Below are 12420 nucleotides of genomic sequence, written 5' to 3' on the forward strand. Positions count from 1 at the left end.
GGGGCGCCAGATGGGCTCGGAACATCGCCGGCTGGTCCTGTAAGACACAAGACAGCATGTATGGCTAGACCGACGGGTGGGGGGAGGGAGGGGGGGGGGGGGGTGTTGTGGCGAGGGCTGGGTGGGGTTTGGCACAAATGTGTTGCGAGGGGCCACAGCCAGGCAGGGTGCGTCTCACTTGGTGGCACTCCTCCAACCTCGGCAACCTCCCGATCCTCGGGCCCACCAGTGAGGTCAAGTGCCCTCTGTTCAGCCATGGTGAGGGGCGCAGTTCAGCTGCTACCCGCCCCCCCCAGTCTTCTCCCGCTCCCTGTGGTTATGGCCGTTCTTATCCTTCGGGGGGGGGGGGCGCACACAAACATCAACAGTGTTAGACGGTCCAACGCATGCTGCCCAGTGGTTGGGTCTGTGATGACATTGGTGCACAGGGCATGACGCCACTGCGGCTGCCATGGGTGGGTGCAGCCATGTGGGCCATGGCAGGGGTGGGACTGTCCCAGTGGTGTGGGGGGCCTGGCTCACGTGTCGGGCAGAGGGGTTGGTGCCACAGGCACAGTGGTGGGTACTCACCCTGGCTGACCTGAGTAGGTTATGCATCTTCTTGCGGCACTGCTCGCCTGTCCTGACAATCATCCTGACGGCATCGCCCACCTCTACCCACGAACGCCAGATGGCAGCAGCTGCTATCCTGTTGCTGTGTGCGGGGTACAGGGCCCCCCTCCTCAGCTCCGCGGCGTCCAGGAGGGCGTCCAGTTCTCCCTCCCGTAATCTCGCCGCTGCACGGCGGGTGGCCATCTTCCATGCGATGTGGCTTTAAGGCACCGCTGCGTCATTATCAGCGGCCACTCCCTCAGGCATCCCTCCAGGTAATCCCCCGGGCTAACCGTGCTGGCCCCTTGCGGGCTGTTGAGTCGGTGATCCTGGGGGCCCGCTGACGCCGTTGTAAAACTCTACGGTCTTTACGACGGCGTCAGCACTTCGCCCCATTATCGGAGAATCCAGCCCATGGAATACTTCAAATTGTCATAAGTGACAATGGCCCATGTTTTAAAAGCTATGAATGGACAGAGTTTGCACAGACATTTCCAGCATATAACCCCTAGCCCTCTGTGCCCACAGTCCAACGGGAAGGCTGAAAAAGGGGTTCACATTGCAAAGCAACTCCTCAGGAAAGCTATGGACAGTCGGGAAGATCCATATCTCGCGCTGCTAAGCTATAGAACAGCACCATTGATAAATGGATTATCTCCTTTGCAGTTGTTGATGAACAGACAGCTCAGAACAACCTTACCACACATTCCACTAGAACAAACTTGTGAGGAAGCTCATATTTCAAAAAAAAGGAGGCAAGAAGACGACAACCATTAGAAAGGATGACCCCACTTCCGGGTGCGGCGATGACCAGCTGAGTCGCACGTTTCGGCAGCTCCCGGTGGAACGGACTCTTAATAAGAGCCCCAACGGCAATTTTAACGGCTAAAAGTACTGTGCGGTGAACCAGAAGGGAATCCCCCCTGGATACGGATGAAAAAAGGAGAGGAAGGTGGCCGGATTGCGGTGGATCCTTTAGAGCAGCGGCAAGGAAGGCAAGCAAAAACCAAGATAGCGTCGGAAGGTGGCAGTTTAATATGGGGCCCTGAGCAACACGAGTTTTTGAAACGCTGCGTGGAAGAACTCAAAAAGGAAATGAAGAAGGAGCTGTTGGCCCCGATATTACAGGCGATCGAAGGGCTAAAGGAGGAGCAAAAGACCCAGGAGCGGGAGCTTCGGGTCGTGAAGGCAAAGGCTGCCGAGAATGAGGACGACATACAGGGCCTGGTGGTGAAGATGGAGATGCACGAGGCACACCATAAACGATGTGTGGAAAGGCTGGAGGCGCTGGAGAACAACGCGAGGAGGAACAACCTAAGGATTCTTGGTCTTCCTGAAGGTGCGGAGGGAGCGGACGTCGGGGCATATGTGAGCACGATGCTGCACCCGTTAATGGGAGCGGAGGCCCCGGCGGGTCCGCTGGAGGTGGAGGGAGCATACCGAGTGATGGCGCGAGGACCGAGAGCAGGAGAAATTCCTAGAGCCATAGTGGTGAGATTCCTCCGTTTTAAGGATAGAGAGATGGTCCTTAGATGGGCAAAGAAAACTCGGAGCAGTGAGTGGGAGAACGCGGTGATCCGCGTATACCAAGACTGGAGTGCGGAGGTGGCGAGAAGGAGGGCGAGCTTTAATCGGGCCAAGGCGGTGCTTCACAAAAAGAAGATAAAATTCGGAATGCTGCAACCGGCAAGACTGTGGGTCACATATCAAGGGAGGCACCACTACTTTGAGACGGCGGATGAGGTGTGGACTTTTATCGTGGAAGAAAAATTGGAATGAGCGGGTTATTAAAAAAAGAACGTTTGAAACAAAGTGGTGGGGCGAGTATGGGGGGCGAAGAGGGGGGTAAAAAGGCGGGAAAGAGGAGTTTTATGTTATTAATCCTGCGATGTGGTAACTTTTCTCTCTTCCACAGGAGGTGGTGGGGGGAGGAAAGGAGGTGGAGGAGATGGGGCGTTGGCCATTGGGGGCGGGACCAAGGGGGAAGCGCGGGCTCGGTTCCCGCGCTATGATAAGCATGGCGGGAATAGGGAAGCAGGAAGGAGGGGGCGTCGCACGGTGCGAGCCGAGGTCACGGGGGGAAGCCGAAGTCGGCCAGAGTTTGCTGACTTCTGGGAGCAACATGGGGGGTGTAGCTACGCTAGTGGGGGATCTAGCGGGGGGGGGTGGGAGGGGGGAATTATTGGGCTGCTGCTGCTGGGGAGAGGGGGGAGCTGGCATGGGGTGGGATGGGCGGGGGGACACAGCTGCGTGGGAACCGGGTGAGGAGCTGGAAAAAGGGAATGGCTAATCGACAAGGGGGGGTAAAAAGCCCCCCAACCCGGCTGATCACGTGGAACGTGAGAGGGCTGAACGGGCCGATAAAGAGGGCACGAGTACTCGCACACCTTAAGAAACTTAAGGCAGACGTGGTTATGTTACAGGAAACGCACTTGAAACTGATAGACCAGGTGAGACTACGCAAAGGTTGGGTGGGGCAGGTGTTCCATTCGGGGCTAGATGCGAAAAACAGGGGGGTGGCTATATTAGTGGGGAAGCGGGTAATGTTTGAGGCAAAGACTATAGTGGCGGATAGCGGGGGCAGATACGTGATGGTGAGTGGCAAACTACAGGGGGAGACGGGGGTTTTGGTAAACGTATATGCCCCGAACTGGGATGATGCCAATTTTATGAGACGTATGCTAGGACGCATCCCGGACCTAGAGGTGGGAAAGTTGGTAATGGGGTGAGATTTCAATACGGTGTTGGAACCAGGGCTGGACAGGTCGAGGTCTAGGACTGGAAGGAGGCCGGCAGCAGCCAAGGTGCTTAAAGATTTTATGGAGCAGATGGGAGGAGTAGACCCGTGGAGATTTAGCAGACCTAGGAGTAAGGAGTTTTTGTTTTTCTCCTATGTCCACAAAGTCTATTCGCGAATAGACTTTTTTGTTTTGGGAAGGGCGTTGATCCCGAAGGTGAGGGGAACGGAGTATACGGCCATAGCCATTTCGGATCACGCTCCACATTGGGTGGACTTGGAGATAGGGGAGGAAACAGAAGGGCGCCCACCCTGGAGAATGGACATGGGACTAATGGCAGATGAGGGTGTGTGTCTAAGGGTGAGGGGGTGCATTGAAAAGTACTTGGAACTCAATGATAACGGGGAGGTCCAGGTGGGAGTGGTCTGGGAGGCGCTGAAGGCAGTGGTTAGAGGAGAGCTGATATCAATAAGGGCAAATAAAGGAAAGCAGGAGAGTAGGGAACGGGAGCGGTTGCTGCAAGAACTTCTGAGGGTGGACAGGCAATATGCGGAGGCACCAGAGGAGGGACTGTACAGGGAAAGGCAAAGGCTACACGTAGAATTCGGCTTGCTGACAATGGGTACTGCAGAGGCACAGTGGAGGAAGGCACAGGGTGTACAGTATGAATATGGGGAGAAGGCGAGCAGGTTGCTGGCCCACCAATTGAGGAAAAGGGGAGCAGCGAGGGAAATAGGGGGAGTGAGGGATGAGGAAGGAGAGATGGAGCGGGGAGCGGAGAGAGTGAATGGAGTGTTCAAGGCATTTTATAAAAAATTATACGAAGCTCAACCCCCGGATGGGAGGGAGAGAATGATGGGCTTTCTGGACCGGCTGGAATTTCCCAAGGTGGAGGAGCAGGAAAGGGTGGGACTGGGAGCACAGATTGAAATAGAGGAAGTAGTGAAAGGAATTAGGAGCATGCAGGCGGGGAAGGCTCCGGGACCGGATGGATTCCCAGTTGAATTTTACAGGAAATATGTGGACTTGCTCGCCCCGCTACTGATGAGGACCTTTAATGAGGCAAAGGAAAGGGGACAGCTGCCCCCGACTATGTCTGAGGCAACGATATCGCTTCTCCTAAAGAAGGAAAAGGACCCGCTGCAATGCAGGTCCTATAGACCTATTTCCCTCCTAAATGTAGACGCTAAGATTCTGGCCAAGGTAATGGCAATGAGGATAGAGGATTGTGTCCCGAGGGTGGTCCATGAGGACCAAACTGGGTTTGTGAAGGGGAGACAGCTGAATACGAATATACGGAGGCTGCTAGGGGTAATGATGATGCCCCCACCAGAGGGGGAAGCGGAGATAGTGGTGGCGATGGATGCCGAGAAAGCATTTGATAGAGTGGAGTGGGATTATCTGGGGGAGGTGCTGAGGAGATTTGGTTTTGGAGATGAGTATGTTGGATGGGTGCAGTTGTTGTATAGGGCCCCGATGGCGAGCGTGGTCACGAATGGACGGGGATCTGCATATTTTCGGCTCCATTGAGGGACAAGGCAGGGATGCCCTCTGTCCCCATTATTGTTTGCACTGGCGATTGAGCCCCTGGCAATAGCATTGAGGGGTTCCAAGAAGTGGAGGGGAGTACTTAGAGGAGGAGAAGAACACCGGGTATCTCTGTATGCGGATGATTTGTTGTTATATGTAGCGGACCCGGCGGAGGGGATGCCAGGGATAATGCGGACACTTCGGGAGTTTGGAGAATTCTCAGGATATAAACTGAACATGGGGAAAAGTGAGTTGTTTGTGGTGCATCCAGGGGAGCAGAGCAGAGAAATAGAGGACTTTCCGCTGAGGAAGGTAACAAGGGACTTTCGTTACTTGGGGATCCAGATAGCCAAGAATTGGGGTACATTGCAGAGGTTAAATTTAACGCGATTGGTGGAACAAATGGAGGAGGACTTCAAGAGATGGGACATGGTATCCCTGTCACTGGCAGGGAGGGTGCAGGCGGTTAAAATGGTAGTCCTCCCGAGATTCCTCTTTGTGTTTCAGTGCCTCCCGGTGGTGATCACGAAGGCTTTTTTCAAAAGGATCGAAAAGAGTATCATGAGTTTTGTGTGGGCCGGGAAGACCCCGAGAGTGAGGAAGGGATTCTTACAGCGTAGTAGGGATAGGGGGTGCTGGCACTACCGAGCCTAAGTGACTACTACTGGGCCGCCAATATCTCAATGGTGAGTAAGTGGATGGGAGAAGAGGAGGGAGCGGCGTGGAAGAGATTTGAGAGGGCGTCCTGTAGGGGGACTAGCCTACAAGCTATGGTGACGGCCCCATTGCCGTTCTCACCAAAGAAATACACCACAAGCCCGGTGGTGGTGGCGACATTGAAAATTTGGGGACAGTGGAGACGGCATAGGGGATCCAGGGGTCCAGGTCGAACCAAGCTGGGGGTTGGAACCAGAAGGACTCTCAGGGTTGTTAATATATATGTATAATATGTATAGGTCGTTGCTATAAATAATTGTATATTGGATTGTTAAATCATATTCTTGGAGAGTGTTTATCTGAGACAAGGCAGTTGCCATTTAGTTTTAGTTTTCGTTTTTGTTATATATTATTTATTCTTTGTTTATAAAACAGGTCATTGTTATTTATACTGTTATATTATTGTGTAAAGGATACACAATGTACTGTGATGGTTGACCAAAAATTTTCAATAAAATATTTTTTTTTAAAAAAAAGAAAGGATGACCCAGTCAGGGTGGTAGATGCTGATGGAAAAGGATGATTAAAGTGTGCGAAGGTACTGCAGTCATCAGATGCTCAATCATATACCATCATTACTGAAGATGGGCAAGTTCTAAGATGAAACAGGAGAGCTTTGCTGAAGGTTCAGCAAACCTTTGTTTGGAACCGCAAGATGATATTGTCAGCAATTCAAGGGCAACAGAACAAGCAGCATATAGAACCAGAACAAGATGAAAATGCACAAAGCAAAGACAAACACCATGGGCAACACGGTAGCACAGTGGTTATTAGCACTGTTGCTTCACAGCTCCAGGATCCCAGGTTCGATTCCCGGCTTGGGTCACTGTCTGTGCAGAGTCTGCACGTTCTCCTCATGTCTGCGTGGGTTTCCTCAGAGTGCTCCGGTTTCCTCCCACGGGTCCCGAAAGACGTGCTTGTTAGATGAATTGGACACTCTGAATTCTCCCTCCGTGTACCTGAATTCTCCCTCCGTGTACCCAAACAGGCGTCGGAGTGTGGCGACTAGGGGATTTTCACAGTAACTTCATTGCAGTGTTAATGTAAGCCTATTTGTGACACTAATAAAGATTATCATTATCATTACCAAAAATCATCTTTGATAACAAATGAAACGAAGTAAATTCACAGAAGGTCGACAAGACACAATAAAACTGGACAAATTGAACTTGGGATGAACTGTAAATATGTCAATAATGAACACATGCATGTCAGTAAATTGAGTATGTAAAATTTGACATTTCCAAAGGAAAGGGGATGTCATGATATGCATAAGCAGTTATGTATATAGTGATAGACAAGACCTCCAACCAGCAGGTGGCAGTGGAGAACAACCACGTGAAACTTCTATCAGAGCTACAAAGCCAGAGCTCAGAGTGTGGATAGGGGCAAACCCTTAATCCAGCTCCTTGTCTGCTCCAAAAACCAATCCAAATTGAATCCAATTCATGGTCCCCACAAGAGAAACGTACCAGATCCAGGCATTACACCTGACCTCACGCTCATCTTGGAGTGGATAGCCACAGTTTGTAGTAGCTCATAGTTAATTTATTATAGTTAGCAGTTTTTGATAATATTCTTACAGTTAACAACCACAAAATTGTTAAATAATAAAACTTTAACCAGTCTAAGACCTAGACTCTCTTTAGTGCATTTATTCCAACCAGCCAAGCACCAGAACGTAACACACACACTCTCTCACACACACACATTCTCTGCCTCTCTCTTTCTTTCTCTCTCTCACACACACACTCCACTCTCACATTAATCTCCACCAATGCAGAGATTAAGGATGGGATTCTCTGGCCTTGTCCACCTGGCGACCGGAGAATCCCTCCCAAAGTCAATGGAGTTCTCCATTGTCCGCCTCTCGCCTGTGGCGTTCCTGTGGTGAGCGAGGTGGGAGAATCCAGCCCAGAGTGTGACAGAGAGAGAGAGGAAGAAGAAAGAAAGAGAGTGTTGTAACCCTACAGCAGGTCCAGGAGCCCCTGTGGCCTCACCTGAATATGATCTACCCAGATGAGGGTGCAGGGCTTACCCCCCCCCCTTTTCCTAGGACTGCTGGGATATAATTACCCCGGCCCAGGTGTGGGCTGGGGTGGGAGACCCTTGGGGGGAAATAGGAAGATTGTATAGTAACCAGAATAAAACTGAAAATTTTCGACAGACGGGAGAGACAGTGAAAGGGAAAGATTGAGACAGAGAGGGCAAGTGAGTGAGAGAGACAGTGTAAAAGACAGGAATAGAAAGAGAGAGACTGTGAAGCAAACAGAGAGAGAGAGAAAAAATGACAGAGTGGGAAACAGAGAGTGAGAGTGAGGGAGCCAGGGAATGAGGGAGAAAGTGAGAGAGAAACAGAACGAGAGACGGTGAGAGAGGCAGTGTGAGAGTGGGAGAGTGAGTGGGAGAGGAAGAAGTAGAGAGGCAGAGAGGCAGAGTGGGAGGGAGAGAGGTAGAGAGGCAGAGTGGGAGGGAGAGAGGCAGAGTGAGAGAGGCAGAGTGAGAGGGAGTGGGGTAGAGAGGCAGAGTTGGAGAGTCAGAGAGGCAGAGTGAGAGGGAGTGGGGTAGAGAGGCAGAGTTGGAGGGGGAGAGGTAGAGAGGCAAAGTTGGAGAGTCAGAGAGGCAGAGAGGCAGAGTGGGAGGGAGAGAGGCAGAGTGAGAGGGAGAGGTAGAGAGGCAGGGTGGGAGGGAGAGAGGTAGAGAGGCAGAGTGGGAGGGAGAGAGGTAGAGAGGCAGGGTGGGAGGGAGTGGGGTAGAGAGGCAGAGTGGGAGGGAGAGAGGTAGAGAGGCAGAGTGGGAGGGAGAGAGGCAGAGTGGGAGGGAGAGAGGTAGAGAGGCAGAGTGGGAGGGGGAGAGGTAGAGAGGCAGGGTGGGAGGGAGAGAGGTAGAGAGGCAGAGTGGGAGGGAGTGGGGTAGAGAGGCAGAGTGGGAGGGAGTGGGGTAGAGAGGCAGAGTGGGAGGGAGTGGGGTAGAGAGGCAGAGTGGGAGGGAGTGGGGTAGAGAGGCAGAGTGAGAGGGACAGAGGTAGAGAGGCAGAGTGGGAGGGAGAGAGGCAGAGTGGGAGGGAGAGAGGCAGAGTGAGAGGGAGAGAGGTAGCGTGGGAGGGAGAGGTGTAGAGAGGCAGAGTGAGAGGGAGAGAGGTAGAGAGGCAGAGTGGGAAGGAAAGAGGTAGAGAGGCAGAGTGGGAAGGAGAGAGGTAGAGAGGCAGAGTGGGAGGGAGAGAGGTAGAGAGGCAGAGTGGGAGGGAGAGAGGCAGAGTGGGAGGGAGAGAGGCAGAGTGGGAGGGAGAGAGGCAGAGTGAGAGGGAGAGAGGTAGAGTGGGAGGGAGAGGTGTAGAGAGGCAGAGTGAGAGGGAGAGAGGTAGAGAGGCAGAGTGGGAAGGGGAGAGGTAGAGAGGCAGGGTGGGAAGGAGAGAGGTAGAGAGGCAGAGTGGGAGGGAGAGAGGTAGAGAGGCAGAGTGGGAGGGAGAGAGGTAGAGAGGCAGGGTGGGAGGGAGTGGGGTTGAGAGGCAGAGTGAGAGGGAGTGGGGTAGAGAGGCAGAGTGAGAGGGACAGAGGTAGAGAGGCAGAGTGAGAGGGACAGAGGTAGAGAGGCAGAGTGAGAGAGACAGAGGTAGAGAGGCAGAGTGGGTGGGAGAGAGGTAGAGAGGCAGAGTGGGAGGGAGAGGTGTAGAGAGGCAGAGTGGGAGGGAGTGGGGTAGAGAGGCAGAGTGGGAGGGAGAGAGGCAGAGTGGGAGGGAGAGAGGCAGAGTGGGAGGGAGAGAGGCAGAGTGAGAGGGAGAGAGGTAGAGTGGGAGGGAGAGGTGTAGAGAGGCAGAGTGAGAGGGAGAGAGGTAGAGAGGCAGAGTGGGAGGGAGTGGGGTAGAGAGGCAGAGTGGGAGGGAGAGGTGTAGAGAGGCAGAGTGGGAGGGAGTGGGGTAGAGAGGCAGAGTGGGAGGGAGAGAGGCAGAGTGGGAGGGAGAGAGGCAGAGTGGGAGGGAGAGAGGCAGAGTGGGAGGGAGAGAGGCAGAGTGGGAGGGAGAGGTGTAGAGAGGCAGAGTGAGAGGGAGAGAGGTAGAGAGGCAGAGTGGGAAGGAGAGAGGTAGAGAGGCAGAGTGGGAAGGAGAGAGGTAGAGAGGCAGAGTGGGAGGGAGAGAGGTAGAGAGGCAGAGTGGGAGGGAGAGAGGTAGAGAGGCAGAGTGGGAGGGAGAGAGGCAGAGTGGGAGGGAGAGAGGCAGAGTGGGAGGGAGCGAGGCAGAGTGGGAGGGAGCGAGGCAGAGTGGGAGGGAGAGAGGCAGAGTGAGAGGGAGAGAGGTAGAGTGGGAGGGAGAGGTGTAGAGAGGCAGAGTGAGAGGGAGAGAGGTAGAGAGGCAGAGTGGGAAGGAAAGAGGTAGAGAGGCAGAGTGGGAAGGAGAGAGGTAGAGAGGCAGAGTGGGAGGGAGGTAGAGAGGCAGAGTGGGAGGGAGAGAGGCAGAGTGGGAGGGAGAGAGGCAGAGTGGGAGGGAGAGAGGCAGAGTGGGAGGGAGAGAGGCAGAGTGAGAGGGAGAGAGGTAGAGTGGGAGGGAGAGGTGTAGAGAGGCAGAGTGAGAGGGAGAGAGGTAGAGAGGCAGAGTGGGAAGGGGAGAGGTAGAGAGGCAGGGTGGGAGGGAGAGAGGCAGGGTGGGAGGGAGAGAGGCAGGGTGGGAGGGAGAGAGGCAGGGTGGGAGGGAGAGAGGCAGAGTGGGAGGGAGAGAGGCAGAGTGGGAGGGAGAGAGGCAGAGTGGGAGGGAGAGAGGCAGAGTGGGAGGGAGAGAGGCAGAGTGGGAGGGAGAGAGGTAGAGAGGCAGAGTGGGAGGGAGAGAGGTAGAGAGGCAGAGTGGGAAGGAAAGAGGTAGAGAGGCAGAGTGGGAAGGAGAGAGGTAGAGAGGCAGAGTGGGAGGGAGAGAGGTAGAGAGGCAGAGTGGGAGGGAGAGAGGCAGAGTGGGAGGGAGAGAGGCAGAGTGGGAGGGAGAGAGGCAGAGTGGGAGGGAGAGAGGCAGAGTGGGAGGGAGAGAGGTAGAGTGGGAGGGAGAGGTGTAGAGAGGCAGAGTGAGAGGGAGAGAGGTAGAGAGGCAGAGTGGGAAGGGGAGAGGTAGAGAGGCAGGGTGGGAGGGAGAGAGGCAGAGTGGGAGGGAGAGAGGCAGAGTGGGAGGGAGAGAGGCAGAGTGGGAGGGAGAGAGGCAGAGTGGGAGGGAGAGAGGCAGAGTGGGAGGGAGAGAGGCAGAGTGGGAGGGAGAGAGGCAGAGTGGGAGGGAGAGAGGCAGAGTGGGAGGGAGAGAGGTAGAGAGGCAGAGTGGGAGGGAGAGAGGTAGAGAGAGAGGGAGGGAGAGAGGCAGAGTGAGAGGGAGAGTGGAGAGAGGCAGAGTGGGAGGGAGAGAGGTAGAGAGAGGGAGAGTGGAGAGAGGCAGAGTGGGAGGGAGAGAGGTAGAGAGAAAGGGAGGGAGAGAGGCAGAGTGGGAGGGAGAGAGGTAGAGAGAAAGGGAGGGAGAGAGGCAGAGTGAGAGGGAGAGTGGAGAGAGGCAGAGTGGGAGGGAGAGAGGTAGATAGAGGGAGAGTGGAGAGAGGCAGAGTGGGAGGGAGAGAGGTAGAGAGAGAGGGAGAGAGGCAGAGAGGCAAAGATGGAGAGTGAGAGAGGCAGAGAGAGAGAGGTACTGAGAGGTGGTCACTTACAGTCCCCAACAGCCGGATGACATGATGTCAGCCAACAGATGAGCAGCAGCAGTAGGGAGCACAGTCTGGACATTGCCAGAGAAGGAGACTCGGAGCCCAAGGTGTTGCAGGAGTCTGTAATGAACTCTTTCCCTGCACAGGCAGAAGTGCAGTCTGTGCTGGGGATATATCTGCACCGACGTCAGCGGGTGATATTTGATTCCGCTCTGAGTGAATCGATATCCTGGGATGAGCACAACCTGCGAAAGAGGGCTGAATTTATAGAGAAACAGAGCTCCAGATTGCTCAATATGTTTGCTCAAGGGCGGGCAGAGAGAGAGAGAGTCCTGTCTGGAAATTTAGCAAGACTGCATCAATCAATTCCGGACCAGGAAATCCAGTGTGTACAGACATTTTCAACAATAATTAACAGAGGACTCAGCTCTGTGACAGGCGAGAGGGGCTCAGTATCCAGGGGCTGCCTCTCTCAGATTGACATATTCAACAACATCACCATTTCAGCATTAACCTGCATTCGCTCTGCTCGCGAGAGCCAATAGAAAACCTCACTGGAACCGGTGTAATGTCTGGAATAGGAGCAGCCTACTTCCGCACAGCATGATGACACAATTAGCAAATTGCGAAGATCAATGTTTCTTTCTGGATGCTGATTAAAGGAAATATGCTGCACCTGAGAAAGTGGGAAAAGCGACCAACTGCCCCCTCTGATTTCTGAAATGGTGGCATGGAGAGCGGGATTCTCCATTTCAGAAATTACGTTTGCCAACGCCGAAATCGCGAAACACAATTGGGCGGAGAATCGGTTCTGACACCAAGATCGCGGCAGGCACCAATTTGACGCCAAATCGTGATTCTCCGTCATCTCGACAGCGGCGTCAATGTGTTCCAGGACGCACGTACAATAAACACCGTTTGCATATCATTAGCAGGCTCGACCCGGCATTCTCCGGGGCCTCCGCGATTCTACTCCGATGGGCCAAGTTCCCGACGGCACGGTTCACTTGTGCTTTTAAAAATCATGAAACTGGCTTTGTGGCTGATAAGGGAGAGAGAGAGGAGGGAGGACCCAGTGAGGAGCGACTGCGGGCTGCCAGTGCGGACACTGGCCTTGCTGGCTGGGGTATGGGGAGGAGCCGGGGGAACAGGCCAAGTGACTGGGGTAACCCCCCATGGGACTG

The 12420-nt window shown here is 54.1% G+C and overlaps 1 protein-coding gene across 1 annotated transcript in view; it reads right to left on the reverse strand.

Annotated features, from left to right (window-relative positions):
* Nucleotides 1-11627, reverse strand: part of LOC140387087 (transcobalamin-1-like) — a 113036-nt gene extending 101409 nt beyond the window's left edge. Inside the window, exon 1 of the mRNA XM_072470096.1 lies at nucleotides 11243-11627. Within this exon, the coding sequence (XP_072326197.1) occupies nucleotides 11243-11315 (73 nt within the window). The 5' untranslated portion in view covers nucleotides 11316-11627. The remainder of the gene's footprint in view (nucleotides 1-11242) is intronic.
* Between the last annotated feature and the right edge of the window lie 793 nt (nucleotides 11628-12420).

This window comes from Scyliorhinus torazame, chromosome 12, assembly GCF_047496885.1.
Source record: "Scyliorhinus torazame isolate Kashiwa2021f chromosome 12, sScyTor2.1, whole genome shotgun sequence".
In the NCBI taxonomy this organism is placed as follows: Eukaryota; Metazoa; Chordata; class Chondrichthyes; order Carcharhiniformes; family Scyliorhinidae; genus Scyliorhinus; species Scyliorhinus torazame.